The sequence below is a fragment of the Hemiscyllium ocellatum genome, chromosome 28 (assembly GCF_020745735.1).
Source record: "Hemiscyllium ocellatum isolate sHemOce1 chromosome 28, sHemOce1.pat.X.cur, whole genome shotgun sequence".
NCBI classification, from domain to species: domain Eukaryota; kingdom Metazoa; phylum Chordata; class Chondrichthyes; order Orectolobiformes; family Hemiscylliidae; genus Hemiscyllium; species Hemiscyllium ocellatum.
Genome location: NC_083428.1, coordinates 198,803 through 217,931, shown reverse-complemented (window position 1 = coordinate 217,931; position 19,129 = coordinate 198,803). Strand labels below are relative to the sequence as shown.

The 19,129-nt window shown below is 45.1% G+C and overlaps 1 protein-coding gene across 1 annotated transcript in view; it reads left to right on the top strand.

The window, feature by feature from the left end:
- Positions 1–19,129, top strand: part of mast3b (microtubule associated serine/threonine kinase 3b) — a 205,244-nt gene that overhangs the window by 144,254 nt on the left and 41,861 nt on the right. Inside the window, exons 20-23 of the mRNA XM_060846498.1 lie at positions 2,232–2,440; positions 13,975–14,178; positions 14,640–14,866; positions 17,834–17,956. Of these exons, the coding sequence (XP_060702481.1) occupies positions 2,232–2,440; positions 13,975–14,178; positions 14,640–14,866; positions 17,834–17,956 (763 nt within the window). The remainder of the gene's footprint in view (positions 1–2,231; positions 2,441–13,974; positions 14,179–14,639; positions 14,867–17,833; positions 17,957–19,129) is intronic.

Sequence of the window (19,129 nt, the reverse complement as noted above, 5' to 3'; positions counted from 1 at the left end):
CCCAAGTACTGAGCCGTGCTCTAAGTTTGTCACTCTTATTTCTGACACTCCTTGCATTAAAGCAGCCACACTTTAATTGATCCCTTTTCTCCATCACATGAATAACCTTCCCGATAGATTCACTACATCCTGTCATTTCCCTGTATCTAACTACCCCCCTTCTCAGATATGTAGCTCTGGTTCCCACCCCCCCAGCCAAACTAGTTTGAACTCTCCCGACACAAGGAGGTGTCAACGATTGGCATTATATAGCGTGACAATGCTGCTTCTTTAACAAGGTTACGTTGTCCTTGTTTTTGTTTCATAGGGGTCATAAAGACACATGTTCCAAAATGTCTGGGTTTATCTACTTAAAGAAACTTTTAAGTTTATAAAACTTGTACAATGGAAGAGGAGTGGTCAGTTCTCTCAGTACAGCTTTTCTCTGGTCTGTTTTGGTTTCAGCAGTCAGTTTTTTGAGGATACCGGTCAAAGCAATAGTTCCATGCTGATCCTCTCTCTCTGTCTCTGTCTCTGTCTCTGTCTCTCTCTCTCTGACATCTTTCTTGTAAGAACCTGAGTTTGATTTTAGCTTTTTAGCTAAGGGGGTGTCTATGGGATGTTACAAGTACAGGGGTATTTGGAACAGCATCATTAAGCTGCAAAAGAGTAAATTGGATTTTCAAATAATTATGTTATTTTAAATTTGGTTTTCTTTTGTTCATGTATAAATAAATTCTGTTTTGTTTGAAACTGAGCGGTTGGGCCAGCTGCATCACTCCAGGAATATCCACTTTACACCTGCTTAAAACAACTAGAATATTCATTATACACCTGCTTAAAACAACTAGAATATCCATTATACACCTGCTTAAAACAACTAGAAAATTTAAGGTCTGGGCTACTTTCTTGAAATGCTTTGAGGGCCTCTGGCCTTGTCCATAACATCAGACAAAGAGAAGATCAAGATCTCCATTAGACACAGCCTTGGTGATGACAGATGGGGCAGCACAATGGCTCAGTGGTTAGCACTGTTGCCTCACAGGGTCAGGGATACGAGTTCAATTCCAGCTTCAGGCGACTGTCTGTGTGGAGTTTGCACATTCTCCCGTGTCTACATGGGGTTCCTCCAGGTGCTCTGGTTTTCTCCCACAATCCAAAGATGTGCAGGTTAGGTGAATTGACCATGCTAATTTGTCCATAGTGTTTAAGGACGTATAGGTTAAGTGCATTAATTCGAGGTAAATGTAGAATAATAGGGTAGGGGAATGGATCTGGGTGGATTACTCTTCAGAGGGTCGGTGTGGACTTAGATTAGATTACTTACAGTGTGGAAACAGGCCCTTCGGCCCAACAAGTCCACACCGACCCTCCGAAGAGCAACCCACCCAGACCCATTCCCCTACATTAACCCCTTCACCAAACACTAGGGGCAATTTAGCATGGCCAATTCACCTAACCTGCACATCTTTGGCCTGTGGGAGGAAACCAGAGCACCCGGAGGAAACCCACGCAGACACGGGGAGAATGTGCAAACTCCACACAGACAGTTGCCCGAGGTGGGAATTGAACCCATGTCCCTGGCACTGTGAGGCAGCAATGCTAACCACTGTGCCACTGTGCCGCCCATATGGCGTAACTTGTTGGGCCAAATGGCCTGTTTCCACACTGTAGGGATTCTATGATTCTATGACAGAGTTTGAGGTTTATGTTTATCCTGGAACCTCCTGCAATCACCCTCTGGGGTGGCACATAGTCTGCCTAGCAGCTCTATGAGGTAGTTGTTCCTCCTAGAAACAGGCTCATATTAATTGAAGAGCCGTTGTCTCTGTTGAAATTTACACTGGAGTGTGGAGAGCCCATTCTCAACTTTTATTTGGCCAAGGTCAAGACTTGAAGGATACCAAGGCATTGAGGGGAAAAATTAAATGAGGAGATTTGTCATCTCTAGAAGTGAGAAGGCCCAGGAGTGATTTAGGCAGAATCTTCAAGATAACTGATAGGGTTTGATAGAGAGCAATTCTTCGATGGTTGGAAAAGTTACCCTCATAGAATTGTGTAAAAATTAAAGACAAGCATTTCAGGAGTGAGACCAGGAAACATTTTATCACACACGGAGCTAGCACAGAGAAGGTGGTCTGAATGACTCTTCTGTTCCATGATGCTTTCATGATTGTATTTTCGGAGGCTTTTGTAAGAGCTGTTTGTTTACAGCTGTATGAGGTGTAACCATTCCATTTTTTATTGAATAGCCTGAGACCTCGAGCCTCCTCAGCAAGCTCCCACTTTGACAAAGGTGTCAGTGCCACCCACTGCGTTCCCAGCTCAGACACTGTATCTTGGTTTGCATTCTCCAATGAAGATGAGAGTGAGATCTCAGCACTGACCCAACAAGCATTGCAGCCAGAGAAGCAAGGATTGCAAACAGAGTCAAACAGAACCAGAGCCCAGACATTCTCAGGTGAGAATCTCCTGGATGAAGGGTGGGAATGGTGAACAATGGCTGAGTGGAATGGTACTTGGATGGAGGGGAAGGTTTCACTAGGTTTGGGTGAGGTTCTTCATTGAGTCGAGAGACAGACTGTGGTACGGAGGGATTGCACCACATATCTGGATGGGCTTTGTTGGGTGGGTCAGCAACATAGTGTGTGGGAGAAAGAATGAGGTCCATTTGTATAGCACATTTGAACCTCCCCTTAGATTTAACAAAAATGATTTTAAAATGTAGCCAATTAGGATATAGCAAGCGTCCAAAAATAAATAATAATCAATTGGTGACAAATAACAAGAACTCTAATCCTCTCAGCTCAAGGACATCTTTGCAGGAGTTCCTCAGGGAAGTGTCCTAGGCTCAACCATCTTCAACTGCTTCCTCAATGACCTTCCCTTCACCATAAGCTCAGATGATTTGGGGATGTTTGCAGATGATTGCACAATATTTAGCACCATTCACAACTCTTCAGGCGCTGAAGCAGAACCATGCCCAGATGCAACAAGAGATCTGGACAATGTCCAGACTTGGGCTGAAAATTGTCAGGTGACATTAATCCGCACAAATTCCATGAAATGACGATCTCCAATAAGAAACAATCTAACTATCATACCTTGTCATTCAATGGAATTAACACCACTGACTGTCACACTATATCTTTTTCCTAATTAGTAATTGATTCCGAATCGATTGTTAATTTTAAATATGATATTGATGTATTAATGTTTGTGATCAGACAGTTTAGCACGAGCTCTCAGGAGAAAGCATATCTTGGGAGAGACACAATGTGTGTCTCTGGGAATTTGGAGTGGAGTGGGAATTCAATGTGTGGAGGGGGGGAATGTGCTTTTTGCTGTTTTTCTTGTGGCTTATAGTTTGTAAGGATTATAATCTTTAGTAACAAGGTCTAGGGAATAAGGGCCCTCCGTAAATGATATTATTTTATATTCAGCATCTCCCAAAAGGTTTAATTTGAAAGGGATATGTTATGGCAAGGGAGCTAAAGCTGTGGTTTTCTCTTTGTGAGAAACTAGGAACATTTCCACTGCCTTGCGCCACTATTTGCATAGGATGTGTCTCCAGCTTTGGCTCCTGGAAAGGCAGGATTCAGAGCTGCAGCAGTGGCTGGAGACAAGTAGGGCATCTGCGGGACAGAGTGTTGTGAATAGCATGTATAGACAGGTGGTCATATAGCAGGCTAAAACTCCATAGGCAGAAAGAGTGTGGGTTCGGATCAAGCAGAAGAAGACTAAGCAGGCAGTGCAGGACTCTTCTGTGGCTATTATCCTGCAAAACAGATGTACTATTTTGGATACTGTTGAAGGGAATGGCCTCTCATGGGAAAGCAGCAACAGTGAAAGTTGTTGCACTTTGGTTGGCTCTGCTGCACAGAGAGATGTCAAAAATGTGGGAATACAATATTTATAGGGGATTAATTGGAAGAGGAATAACAAGGCATTTCTGCACCGGGATGTTGCATCCTGGTGATAGGATCAAGGATGCCTTGATGCAACTTGAGGATAATTTGAAGAGGAAGGTTAACAGGTAGTGGTTGTGGTACGCATTAGTACCAATGACATCAGTAATAAAAAGTGATGAGGTCCTAAAAAGTCAAATATACGATGTTAGGTTGTCAGTTAAAAAGTAGAACCTCAAAGGTAGTGATCTCAAGATTACTATCAGTACCATGTGCTGGTCAGAGTAGAAGTAGCAGGGTATATCAGAGGAGCTCATGGCTGGAAAGCGAGAGCAAAGGTTTCAGATTCTTAGGGCTTTGGGATCAGTTTTGGGGGAGCTGGTACCAGTACAAACTGGATAGGTTACACCTGGGCAGGTGCCCGAGATGAACATTTGCTGCAGCAGTTGGGGACGGTTCAAATTAAAATGGCAGGGGCATGAGTAACTATCCAAGCAGTCAGAGGAAGGGGAATTCAGGAAGAGAACACAAGACAGAAAGGGAGTAAGAAAAATGAAAGGCAGAAAAATCAAGGTCCATACAGGGAGACTGTAAAAAATAATGGAAACAGGACAAGTAATAGAGTCATAGAACATAGAACGATACAGTGCAGAACAGGCCCTTTGGCCCTAGATGTTGTGCTGACCTGTGGACTTTTCTCAGCTCGTCCTCCTACACTATCCCATCATCATCCATGAGCTTATCCAAGGATTGTTTAAATCTCCCTAATGTGTCTGAGGTAACTACATTATCAGGTAGGGCATTCCACACCCTTACCACTGTCTGAGTAAAGAACTTGCCTCTGACATCTGTCTTAAATCTATCACCCCTCAATTTGCAGCTATGCCCCTCGTACAGGCTGACGTCATCATCCTAGGAAAAAGACTTTCACTGTCTACCCTACCTAATCCTCTGATCATCTTGTATGTCTCTATCAAATCCCTCTTAACCTTCTTCTTGTCAATGAGAAAAGACCCAAGTCTCTCAGTCTTTCCTCATAAGACCTTCCCTCCAGACCAGGCAACATCCTGGTAAATCTCCTCTGCACCTTTTCCAATGCTTCCACATCCTTCCTGAAATATGGCGACCAGAAATGTACACAATATTCCAAGTGTGGCCGCACTAGCGTTTTGTATAGTTACAGCACGATATTACGGTTTCAGAACTCAATCCCTCTACCAATGAAACCTTACACACCGTATGCCTTCTTAACAGCACTATCCACCTGGGTGGCAACTTTCAGGGATCTATGCACATGGACTGCCAAGATCCCTCTGCACATCCACACTACCAAGAATCTTTCCATTGGCCCAGTACTCTGCCTTCCTGTTATTCTTCCCTAAGCATCACCTCACTTTTAACTGCATTGAACTCCATTTGCCACCTCTCAGCCCAATTCTTTCCATCAACCACCACTCGCTGCCTTCTTCCAGAAAGCCAGTTTCTAATCTAAACTGCTAAATCATCCTCAATTCCATGCCTCTGGATTTTCTCCAACAGCCTACCATGTGGAACCTTATCAAAGGCTTTACTGAAGTCCATGTATACACGTCAACTGCCCTACCCTCATCTACATGCTTGGTCACCTTCTCAAAAAACTGAATGAGGTTTGTGAGACACGACCTGCTCTTGATGAAACCATGTTGACTATCTGAAATCAAATTGTTGCCTCCTAGATGATTATAAATCTTAGCTCTTATAATCCTTTCCAAAACCTTTCCTACAACAGAAGTAAGGTTCACTGGTCTATAATCACCTGAGTCATTTCTGCTGCCCTTCTTGAACAAGGGCACAACATTTGCAATCCTCCAGTCCTCAGGTACGAAACCCATAGACAATGACAACTCAAATATCAAAGCCAAAGGCTCTGCTATCTCCTCCCTATCTTCCCATTGAATCCTTGGATAAATCTCATCCGACCCAGGCAGTTTGTCTACTTTCACTCCTTCTAGAATTGGTAACACCTGTGCGTAACTAATCTCGATCCTTTCTGGTCTAATATTTCGTACCTCATTCTTCTCCTCTACAATATTCTCCTTTTCCTGAGTGAACACCAATGAGAAATGTTCATTCAACACCTCTCCGATCTCTATAGGGTCCACACTCAACTTCCTTCTTCTGTCTTTGACTGACCCTATTCCTACTCTAATTAACCTTTTATTCCTCACGTACCTATAGAAAGCTTTAGGGTTCTCCGTTATTCTATTTGCTAAATATTTCTCATGTCCTCTCTTTGCTCTTCTTAACTCTCTGTTTAAATCCTTCCTAGCTGATCTGTAACTCTCCATCGCCTCATCTGTACCATTTTGCCTCATCAACACATAAGCCTCCTTCTTCTTCCTAACAAGAGATGCAGTTTCTGTAGTAAACCATGGTTCCCTTACCTTATCGCTTCCTTCCTGTCTGACAGGGACATACCTATCAAGGACATGCAATATCTGTCCCTTAAACCAGCTCCACATTTCCATTGTCTGCATCCCCTGCATTTTGCTACCCCATTCTATGCATCCTAATTTTTGCCGAATCGCATTATAATTGCCCTTGCCCCATCGTTAACCCTTGACCTGTGGCATGTACCTATCCCTTTCCATCGCTAAACTAAACATAACTGAATTATGGTCACTCTCTCCAAAGTGCTCACCCACAACTAAATCAAACACCTGGCCTGGTTCATTACCAAGCACCAGATCCAGTGTGGCCTCCCATCTTGTCGGCCCTTCGACATAACTGTGTCAGGAAACCCTCCTGTTTTTCAGGGAAACAACCACAGGGGATCACTCCACTGACTGTTTTTGCCCCTTTCGAACAGTCACCCAGCTTTCTTCTTGCCTAGGAGTAACGACTTCCCTGTAACTCCTATCTATCACAGCCTCTGCCGCCCGAATGATCCGAAGTTCATCCAGCTCCCGCTCCAGTTCCCTAACACGGTCTTGGAGGAGCGAGAGTTGGGTGCACTTCCTGCAGATGCTGTTAGATGGAACACTATTGGCTTCCCTGACCTCAAACATCATGCAGGAGGAACATTTCTCTCTCTGCATTGTCATTTCTGCTAGTCCCCTAGTCACAAAATAAAAAAGAGACGCTTACCTGATATATCCCTGGTCTTTAAGGTTAGAGGAGGTGGTTGGGTGGAAAGCCCTACAAAGGCAGGGTCTTGGGTTGAGAAGACACTGACTTATATAGCAGGCCAGAAATAAAAATAAGAAGTCCCTCCTTTCCCAGAAACCTCTGCTCTCTGACTTCAAATTTAAAAGCACAATCAGTGACTCACTGCTCCCGGCAGGCCCCTGGTGTAAGCTGCCGTCCTTCGAGTTGTTGCTGTATATCATAGAGTCATACAGCACAGAAACAGACCCAGCAGCATCCGAGGAGCAGGAGAATAGATGCTTCAGGCAAAAGCCTTTCATCAGGAATGAAGACTGTGAGCCAAAGGGGTGGTGAAATAAATGGGAGGAGGTTGGGTCTGGGGGGAATGTAGCTGAGCGTGCGATAGGTAGATGGAGGTGGAGGTAAAGGTGACATGTCGGAAGGGAGGGAGGGTGGAGTTGGTAGGTGGGAAGGAAGATGGACAGTAGGACCAGTCATGAGGGCGGTGCCAAGTTCGAAGGTTGTAATTGGGATAAGGTGGGGGGAGGGGAAATGAAGAAACTGGGGAAATCCACGTTGATGCCCTGGGGTTGGAGGGTCCTGAGGCGGAAGATGAAGTGTTCTTCCTCCAGGCATCAGGGGGTGAGGGAGTGGTGATGGAGGAGGCCCAGGACCTGCATGTCTTTGGCAGAGTGGGAGGGGGAGTTGAAATGTTCGGCCATAGGGCGGTGGGGTTGATTGGTGCTGGTGTCCCGGAGATGTATCCTAACGCGCTCTGCGAGGTGGCGAGGTTCCCAATGTAGAGGAGACCGCATCGGGAACAATGGATACAGTAAATGGCATGTGTGAATGTGCGAGTGAAACTTTGATGGATGTCCTGTTTGGTTGGTGGGGTGGAAGGTGAGGACCAGGGGGACTCTGTTCTTGTTGCAGTTGGAGGAATAGGGTTTGAGGGTGGAGGTGCAGGAATTGGTTGAGATGTGCTTGAGGGCATCATCAACCACATGGGAGGGGAAATTGTGGTCTTAATAAGAGGAAGCTATCTGGTGTATTCTGTGGTGGTACTGGTCCTCTGGGAGCAGATGCAGCGGAGGTGGAGGAATTGGGAATAAGGGATAGCATTTTTGCAGGAGGGAGGGTGGGAGGAGGTGGTTTGTAGATAACTGTGGGAGTTGGTAGGTTTGTAGAAGATGTCAGTGTTGAGTTGGTCACCATTGATGGAGGTGGAGAAGTTCAAGAAGGGGAAGGAGGTGTCTGAGATTGTCCAAGTAAACTTAAGGTCGGGGTGGAATGTGTTGGTGAAGTTGACAAACTGTTCAACCTCTTCATGGGAGCACGAGGTGGCGCCAATACAGTCATCAATGTAGCGGAGGAAAAGATGGGGAATGGTGCTAGCGTAACTGTGGAAGATGGACTGTTCCATGTACCTGACATAGAGACAGTCATAGCTGAGGCCCACGCGGGTGCCGTAGCTACCCCTTTCGTCTGGAGGAATGGGAGATACAAAGGATAAATTACTGATTATTCACCCTCAACAATTTCTCCTTTGAATCCTCCCACTTCCTTCAGATGAAAGGGGTAGCCATGGGCACCTGCCTGGGCCCCAGTGGTGCCTGTCTCTTTGTTAGGTGGGCCAGTTCCACAACAGAACACACCAGATGGCCTCCTTCTTTAAAGACCGCATTTCCCATCCCACATGATTGATGATGCCCTCCAGCGCATCTCATCCACTTCCCACACCTACGCCTTCGAAACCCACCCCTCCATCCACAACAAGAACAGAACCCCCAGTCCTCACCTTCCATCCCACCAACCTCCATATATATCGCATCATCGTCGTCCATTTCAGCCATCTACAAACAGACCCCACCACCAGAGATATATTGCCCTCCCCACCATTATCCACTTTCCGTAAAGACCATTTCCTCTGCAATTCCCTCATCAAGTTCACGCCCCCCCCCCCCAACCAACCCACCCATCCCCTACTGGCACCTTCTCCTGCCACCGCAGAAATTTCAAAACCTGCACCAACACCTCCCCCCTCACTTCCATCCAAGGCCCTAAAGGAGCCTTCCACATCCATCAAAGTTTCACCTGCACATCCACAAATGTCATTTATTGTATCCGTTGTTCCCAATGTGGTCTCCTCTACATTGGGGAGACTGGACGCCTCCTCACGGAGCGCTTTAGGGAACATCTCCAGGACACCCGCACCAACCAACCCCACCGCCCCATGGCCGAACATTTCAACTCCCCCTCCCACTCTGCCGAGGACATGCAGGTCCTGGGCCTCCTCCATCACCACTCTCTAACCAAACTTCAAAGAACTTTGTACCTGAACCCCTAGTTCACCCTGTTGTATGATACTACCCAAGACCATACTTTTAATTGTATAAGTCCTGCCCTCATTTGTTTTACCAAAATGTAATACCTTTCATTTATCCAAATTAAACCCAATTTACCACTCCTCAGCCCATTGTCCTAATGATCAAGATCACTTCATAATCTTAGATAATTTTTTTCACTGTCCCTTATATCACTGATTTTGGTGTCATCTGCAAACTTACTAACCATGCTTTCAACAATCGTTGGTTATTAAAACCATTTCTCCTTCCCAGCATCTGGAGGCTAGTCCTGAAGATAGTGAAGAGGCATCAGATGTCCACAAGCTCAGGAACTCTGTCTGTTTTCGGTTGTAAAAAGACATTTTAAGCCTGAGAAAAGCCTCTTCATTTTCCCTTCCGCAGTTTTTGCAAACTGTAACATTTAATTAATAAGTCAGCAACCTCTGTAAGTGTGAGGCCAGCCGCCCTGTGCCTCTGCAAACCTGTGAAAACATCCTGAGAAGAAAAGTTGAGAAGCAGTATTCTGATCAGCACAAGAACCATCTCAGCAAGCCCTATGTACAGGGACCAGCCAACTGCCTTCCCAGTCTTTCCCTCTGCTGATAAGTCCCCATTTTTTCCTCTGCACGTGTAAGACTGTTAACGTGTGCAAGTAGGTGGGGCATTTTAAAAGGGGATTGGAGTTTTAGCCAGTTCTATGCTGATAGTTCATTATTGTAGCTCGGGTCTATTTATCTGTAAAAATAATACTTCTTATTCAGTACAGAACTGAGCCAAGATTTCTGTCAGCCTGGGTCTGGAAGTCAGGTGAATTGGGGAATTCTGAGTATTTATTTTAAAGTATTCAACTTTTGTGATGACTCTGAGAATAGAGGGGCTTGTGTTCGAGCACACCACCCTGTAAGGCATGACAGTATCTGGGTAAGAATGCTAATTTTCTACCATGTCACAACTCCCTTAGAAATAAATGCACAGTTCAAGTCCAAATCTCCAGTCTTTTCCTTTAGGTTCCTTTCTCTTTGCCACATCAAGGCAAGTCTCCCAGTGCCTTCTTTGAAAGTCTATGGAGTATTCTCTTACATCCAGAAGCAGGACTCGCTGTAGTGAATCCTTGTTCCTTAAAACTCCATGCATTCCGGCTCTTCAAACTGAAACTCATTTCCCACCAGCATTCTGCTTGGTGGCTTTTCTTTTGATCCTCAGAGTAGCAGTCATTTTTTAACCTCCTCCCCGGGCCTCTAGGTCAGATAGTCTGTACCAACTGCACCTAATGTCTATCCCTCTTTTCTATCAAGGGATTTTAGTAGATTCAGCCTGGGCCTCTTTCCCTGTGACTACCTAATAACATGGACCTGTCTCTGGGCAGAATTCGTATGACCAAAGCATCTCCCTTTCAGAATCTTAGAACATAGAACATAGAAAAATACAGCGCAGTACAGGCCCTTCGGCCCTCGATGTTGCGCCGACCAAATCCTACCTAACCTACACTAGCCCAATAACTTCCATATGCCTATCCAATGCCTGCTTAAATGACCATAAAGAGGGAGAGTTCACCACCGCTACTGGCAGGGCATTCCATGAACTCACAACCCGCTGCGTAAAGAATCTACCCCTAACATCTGTCCTATACCTACCACCCCTTAATTTAAAGCTGTGTCCCCTAGTAACAGCTGACTCCATTAGCGGTAAAAGGTTCTCAGTGTCTACCCTATCTAAACCCCTAATCATCTTATACACCTCTAGCAAATCTCCCCTAAACCTTCTTTTCTCCAATGAGAACAGGCCCATGTGCCTCAGCCTTTCCTCATACGATCTTCCTACCATGCCAGGCAACATCCTGGTAAACCTCCTCTGCACTCATTCCAATGCCTCCACATCCTTCCTATAGTATGGCGACCAAAACTGCACACAATACTCCAGATGAGGCCGCACCAGAGTCTTATACAACTGCAACATGACCTCAGGACTCCGGAACTCAATTCCTCTACCAATAAAGCCCAGTACACCATATGCCTTCCTCACAGCACTATTTACCTGGGTGGCAACTTTCAGAGATCTGTGTACATGGACACCAAGATCCCTCTGCTCATCCACACTACCAAGTAGCCTACCGTTAGCCCAGTAATCCATCTTCTTGTTACTCCTACCAAAGTGAATGACTTCACACTTAGCTACATTGAATTCCATCTGCCACCTTTCTGCCCAGCTCTGCAACCTATCTATATCCCGCTGTAACCTGCCACATCCTTCTTCACTGTCCACAACTCCACCGACCTTTGTGTCATCCGCAAACTTGCTCACCCAGCTTTCAAGCCCCTCCTCTAGATCATTTATAAAGATGACAAACAGCAACGGTCCCAAAACAGATCCCTGTGGTACACCGCTAGTAACTGCACTCCAAGATGAACCTAGTCCATCAACTACTACCCTCTGTCTCCTTCCAGCCAGCCAATTCCTAATCCAAACCTCTAATGCACCCTCAATGCCATACCTCCGTAGTTTTTGCATTAGCCTACCATGGGGTACCTTATCGAACGCCTTGCTAAAATCCATATACACCACATCTACTGCTTTACCCTCATCCACCTCCTTAGTCACCTTCTCAAAGAACTCAATAAGGTTTGTGAGGCACGACCTGCCCTTCACAAAACCATGCTGACTATCCTTGATCACATTATTCCTATCCAGATGTTCATAAATCTTATCCCTTACAATTCTCTCTAAGACTTTGCCCACAACAGAAGTGAGACTCACTGGCCTATAGTTACTCAGGCTGTCCCTACTCCCCTTCTTGAACAAGGGTACCACATTCGCTATCCTCCAGTCTTCTGGTACTATTCCCGTTGACAATGACGACATAAAAATCAAGGCCAATGGCTCTGCTATCTCCTCCCTAGCTTCCCAGAGGATCCTAGGGTAAATGCCATCAGGCCCAGGAGACTTATCTATTTTCATCCTTTCCAGTATTCCCAAAACCTCCTCCCTACATACTTCAAGGCCATCCATTCTAATCACTTGTGACTCAATATTCACACCAGCAACAGTGTCCTGTTCCTGAGTGAATACTGATGAAAAGTATTGATTTAGTGTCTCACCAATCTCCTCCGCCTCCACGCACAACTTCCCACTACTATCCTTGACTGGACCGATACCTACCCTAGTCATCCTTTTATTCCTGACATACCTATAGAAAGCCTTTGGGTTTTCCCTAATCCTACCAACTAAGGACTTTTCATGTCCCTTTCTCGCTGCTCTTAGCTCTCTCTTCAGATCCTTCCTGGCTACCTTATAACTCTCAATCGCCCCAACTGAACCTTCACGCCTCATGTTTACATAGGCCGCCCTCTTTCCTTTCACAAGGGATTCCAATTCCTTATTAAACCACGGCTCCCTCACAAGACCCTTTACTCCCTGCCTGACTGGTACATACTTATCAAGGACACTCAATAGGTGTTCCTTGAACAATCTCCACATATCATTAGTGTTCTTCTCCTGAAGCCTGTTTTTCCAATCCTCGCATCCTACGTCATGCCTCACCGCATCATAATTTCCCTGCCCCCAGCTTGTTGTTTGTCATTTTTATAATTTTCCTCCCTCTTGCCCTGCAGTGCACACTTATTCTTCTCCATCACTAGAGTAAAAGTCACCGAGTTGTGGTCACTGTCCCCGAAGTGCTCACCTACCTCCAAGTCTAACACCTGGCCTGGTTCATTACCTAGAATCAAATCCAGTATAGCCTCACCTCTTGTTGGCCTGTCTACATATTGTGTCAGGAAACCCTCCTGCACACATTGGACAAACACCGACCCATCAAACGAACTCGAGCTATAGCTTTCCCAGTCAATATCTGGAAAGTTAAAGTCCCCCATAACAACACCCTATTACTTTCACTCTTCTCCTGAATCATCCTCGCAATCCTTTCTTCTACGTCTCTAGGACTATTAGGAGGCCTGTAGAAAACTCCTAACAGGGTGACCTCACCTTTCCTATTTCTAAGCTCAGCCCAAACTACCTCAGATGGCAAGTCTTCCTCCATCGTCCTTTGCACCGCTGTAATACTATCCTTGACGAGCAATGCCACACCTCCCCCTCTTTTACCCCCACCTCTGACCCTACTAAAACATTTAAACCCTGGAACCTGCAACAGCCATTCCTGCCCCTGTTCTACCCACGTCTCTGTAATGGCCACAACATCGAAGTCCCAGGTACAAACCCACACTGCAAGTTCACCTACCTTATTTCTTATACTTCTGGCATTGAAGTATACACACTTCAAGCCACCTTTCTGTTTACAGGCACCCTCCTTCAAAATCGATGCCTTGTTCCTAACCTCCCTACACTCAAGGTCCTGTAACCTGGAGCTACAGTCCAGGTTCCCATGCCCCTGTTAATTCAGTCCACTTTAAGTTAAGTATGGGTTTTGAAAATTTGATGTTTGATCAGTTCTCACATTCATAAGACACAAATTGCAGAGCTGAGATGGAAAATCAGTTGTCACACAGCAATGTGATTTTATTTTAACAAATCATTTTAGCTGCTCTCTGTCTGTTAGAAATTTATTTACTGGGAGCCTGCAAGTCTCAGTTTGCCTTCTTGTCTGACTTTGTGTTTTCCAGATGTTCTTACCAACAGTATTAATCGCATACGCATACGTAGCAACAGTATGGGGCACAGAAGCTCCACCCCGAAAGCATCATATCCCATAACAACTCACAAAATCAAGGGTCAGCTTGAAATCACAGAGGTAGACCGGTTGACAGCTGCAAATACAGTCCCCAAGTCTGCATCCATCAGTGCCCTTTCACTTACTCTCACACCCGGTAAGCAAGACAGTAAATGCATCTGAGATGGAATTTCAGAGTAATTGTCACTTAATTATTGTAGTTGCTGCATAGTTCATTGATTGTCTCCAAGTGACTGAGAAAGAGTCTGAGTGCAAACCCCAGCTGCTGCACCTTGGTTACTTACAGGAACACAGGTTGCAGAGAGATCATTTGGAGCAGAGACTCTGAACGTGGCTGCCTGGGACTCTGCATTTTGTCAACACCCTTTTGGCTCTCGGTAGCCACTGCCTTAAAGTTATAACTTTCATCTTTATTTTCATTTCTAATAAACTTACATCCACATTTCCTCAAGCCTAATATCTCCTAGTTGTGCATTCGTCTTGCATTATGTGACAGAGAAAGACATGATTCAAGTTGTTAACGGAAGCAGAGTTTCTTTCAAACAATTGTTCGATCAGTGAACTCATTGTGACAGATGGAAACTGTCCTTTTTCCAGGTGGGTTTGCTTCAGTGCCAGTGGTCGGTCCTGTGTCGCCAAGATCATTTTCATCGAACACCTCATCCCGAGATTCCTCACCAAGTCGTGATCACTCATTGAACATCACAAGTTTGAGATCTCCAATAATTATTCACAGTTCTGGAAAAAAATTTGGATTCACGTTACAAGCAATTCGAGTTTATGTGGGGGACAGCGATGTATATACTGTGCACCACATGGTTTGGGTAAGACTTTAGTTAATTCAGGTGTGGGTCAGGAGATATTGGCTGGAAGTTTGCTGGCCCTTGATGATGCAAGACAAAAAAACTGCAGATGCTGGAATCCAAGATAGACAAGCAGGAGGCTGGGAGAACACAGCAAGCCAGGAACATTAGATTAGATTAGACTTACAGTGTGGAAACAGGCCCTTCGGCCCAACAAGTCCACACCGACCCGCCGAAGCGCAACCCACCCATACCCCTACATTTACCCCTTACCTAACACTACGGGCAATTTAGCTTGGCCAATTCACCTGACCCGCACATCTTTGGACTGTGGGAGGAAACCGGAGCACCCGGAGGAAACCCACGCAGACACGGGGAGAACGTGCAAACTCCACACAGTCAGTCACCTGAGTCGGGAATTGAACCCGGGTCTACAGGCGCTGTGAGGCAGCAGTGCTAACCACTGTGCCACCGAAATCGATATTTCGGGAGTAACCCTTCTTCAGGACTTGGGGCTGGTGTAAGGGGAACTGCAGATAAAGGGGGTGGTGGGAGCAGGGTGGTGAAGTGGGGATAAGTGGAGACAGGTAGAGGGTACAACCTGATTCTCTTCCACTGTTACATCGATGAATAGCCACACCTAGGCTGAACTGGGGGTTTATTGACTTTGCCCACAGCTTCCACTGCAGCCTCAAATTCATTTGGTCCATCTCTGACACCTCCTTCTCCTGCCGTGACCTCTCCATTTCCATTTCTGACGACAGTCTCCAGACAAATGTTTACTACGAACCCACAGACACTCACAACTACCTGGACTACACCACTTTCCACCCACTATCCTGCAAGAACTCCATGCTGTTATCCCAATTCCTCTACCACACCTGCTCAGACAAAGAGACATTCCACTCCCAAACATCCCAGATGTCCACTTATTTCGAACAATGTGCTTCCCCCCCCCAAGTCATCCAGACAGCCCTCCACCGCACTACTCCCTTTCCCTGTTACAGTTATCTAAACCCCTCTCCAGACACAATAAAAACAGAGATCCCCCTTGTTCTCACCTACCACCCCACCAGTCTGTGCATCCAACGCATTATCCTGAAACACTTCCGCAAACCCCAGTTAGACTCCACCACCAGGAACATCTTCCCCATTTCACCGCTCTCTGACTACCACAAGGACTGTTCCCTTCGCCAATCCTTGGTTTGCTCCACTCTCCCCACCAATCCACCGAAACCCCAGGTACCTTCCCCTGCAACCAGAAAAGATGCAAGGCCTGCAGTTCCACCACTCCCCCTCACCTCAATCCAGGGCCCAAACAGTCTTTCCAAGTGAGACAGAGGTTCATTTGCCTCCCTCCCAACCTAGTTTACTGCATCAGGTGCTCCCAATGTGGTCTTCTCTACATCGGGGAGACCGAATGTAAATTTAGCGAACAGTTCACCAAGCATCGTAGCCGGGCCTGCAGGGGCTGTCCGGACCTCCCAGTCACCGCCCATTTCACTTCCCTGTCCCACTCCCTTTTGACATGACCATCCTTGGCCTCCTTCATTGCCACAGTGAACCAAACCGTAATTTGAAGGATCAACATGTCATCTTCCGCCTGGGCAGCCTACAGCATGGTGGGCTCAACATTGAGATCTCCAATTTCAGAAAAACCTCCCTTCCTATCCACTGACTCCCCTCCCAGCCCCTGCCCCTCCCTTCCACTCCTCCCAGCCACCAACCAGGTTCATTTCTCCCGTTGACCAACTAGGTCACACCTTTACCTGTCTTTACCTATCCCACTTCACCACCCTGCCCAACTATCCTCTTTATCAGCTGTTCCCCTTACACTCACCCCCAGTCCTGAAGATGGGTTACACCTGAAATATTGACTTCTCCACTTCCTGATGCTGCCTGGCTTGCTGTGTTCTTCCAGCCTCCTGCCTGTCTACCTTGGCCCTTGGTCATAGACTAAGTGACGGGAAAGGCAGTAAAATGGCAGGGTCTGTGTTAGGGCCTGGTATCCTCTTGTGTGTGCCACTGTGCCATTTTGCCTTTGGCAGGGAAACAGGCAGCCATACAACTGTTAGAACTCTGTAATATCATTTATGCGATATATTTCAGTCCTATTTCCACCTCTGTGGCATTTCCTCACATTTTGGGATGTCCTGCCAACACTTTTTAAAATGTAGCGTGCTCCTGAGTGACGGTCTGTTTTCAGCATTCCATTACCCACTGAGGAATCTCTACGTGTAATGGCCAGACCACAGTCAGCAGGATTACATTGGATATAGCTCAAGATCTAACAACCTTTTATTCATCCATCCCACTCAGATTAGCACCTTCCAAATAATAAATAACTCTTTATTCTTCCCATCAAAGTATACTACCTTACATTTATCTGTGTTTAACTTAATTTGCTAGTTATCTGCCCATTCAGCAAATAATGTTTATTATAGTCCTCCTGGAAGTTTTTTGAGAACGATGCAAGGTCTGAGGACAGGTAGATAACTCATATCATTTCTACATTCAATGAAAAGTGTGGAGAATATCCAGGGAATTATAAAGCAGAAAGTTTAGCATCAGTAGTAGGAAGAATAACACAATCTCTATGGAAGGGAAGAATAGAAGAATATCTAGAAATTAGAAATAAAATTATGAATTGTCAGAATGAGTTTCAGAATAAAATGTCTTATTTGAATAAACATAGAGTTTTTTTTTGAAAAGGTAATAGAGAAAGTGGACAATAGCAGAGTAATGCAGGATTCAATGTGGGGATTAGAGTTTTGAATGTACTGAGTGATGTCAGAGGGCACCAGACAGAATGAAGGAACAGATAAGGAATCTTACAACAATTCACGGCACTCCAATGGAGAAAGTATTCAGGTTCTGAACCTTTAATTTTGTGATGATTGAGCAAGATATTGAAAATAGAGTGTAGGAACCACCAGTATATCAACATATTTTAAGTTGGTATTTAGCCTTGCTTTTCCTTTGTTACAGAGTGTAGAAGAAGGAGGCCCAGCTCATGAGGCAGGATTGTGTGCTGGTGACTTGATCACACATATCAATGGAGAATCGGTCCTGGGACTTGTTCACACAGAGGTGGTGGAACTCCTCCTGAAGGTATGTCCTACCATCTTTCTCGATACAGTGGGTTCATTCTGATTCACTTAGCCAGTTAATATTGACAAGGTTGATCCCATTCTCAATCCACAATTTTGCAGTGTTTACCCCTTCCACATCCAATACTCACTGTGTCTATTCCCTCTTCATTCCATTTTTAAAATTATTTTGTGAAATATGGGGCAAAGGAGGTAAATTTCAGATTCATTACATACCTCTGAATGTTCCAAACTCCAGGAATCCACATGGTGTAACTGAACGCAATACTGTTAGGGAGGGAGATAAGCAAGGCAAGGCTTCATGTTGGGGTAAGAGATTATAATAGATAGAGGATCAGTCAAGGAAATATAGAGAGTGATAAATGGGGCATTTTCAGGTTCACAGGCTAGGACTGATAGATCGCTTTAGGATCAGTATGGCAGCCTCAGCTATTTTCCATTATTATCAATGACTTGGATAAAGAGAGAGTAATGTATCTCAATTCGTTGATGATACAAGATAGATGAAAATGTAAGCTGTGAGGAGGTCACAGAGATGCTTCAAAGAGATATAAATAACTTGAGTGAATGTACAACAAGGTGGCAGATGCAGTAATATGGGGCAGTGTGAGGTTAATTACTTTAGTCACAAAAATAGAAGAGTAGAAAATTTTTCAAAAGTTGTGCAACTTGTAAATGTTGGTATTCAGAGAGATTTAATTGAGCTTGTGTGAGGAACTCAGAAAATGAGAGTCCAGTTAGAGCGAACAGTTAAGGAAAGTAATAGTGTGTTAGCGTTTATTGCATGGGAACTGGAATACAGCAATAAACAGGGCTTGTAACATCTATATGGGACTTGAAACCACACTTGAATTCTTCAGTGCACCTTGCAGATAGTACACACAACAATATACACTGCTACTGAATGTCAGTGGCGGAAGGAGTGGCTGTTTGTGGATGTGGTGCCAATCAAATAGTCTGCTTTATCCTGGAAGGTGTCAAACTTCTTGAGTGTTTTTGGAGCTGTACCCTTCCAGGCAAATGGTAAGTAAATTCTAATTTTCCCTCGATTTATGGGAAGTTCCATTAGGTTAGAAAATAGCCAATGTTGGTTCATTATTCAAAAAGGGAGAAAGCAGGAATTGATTGGCCGGTTAGTTTAACATCCATGGGAAATGTTAGAAGCTACTTTAAA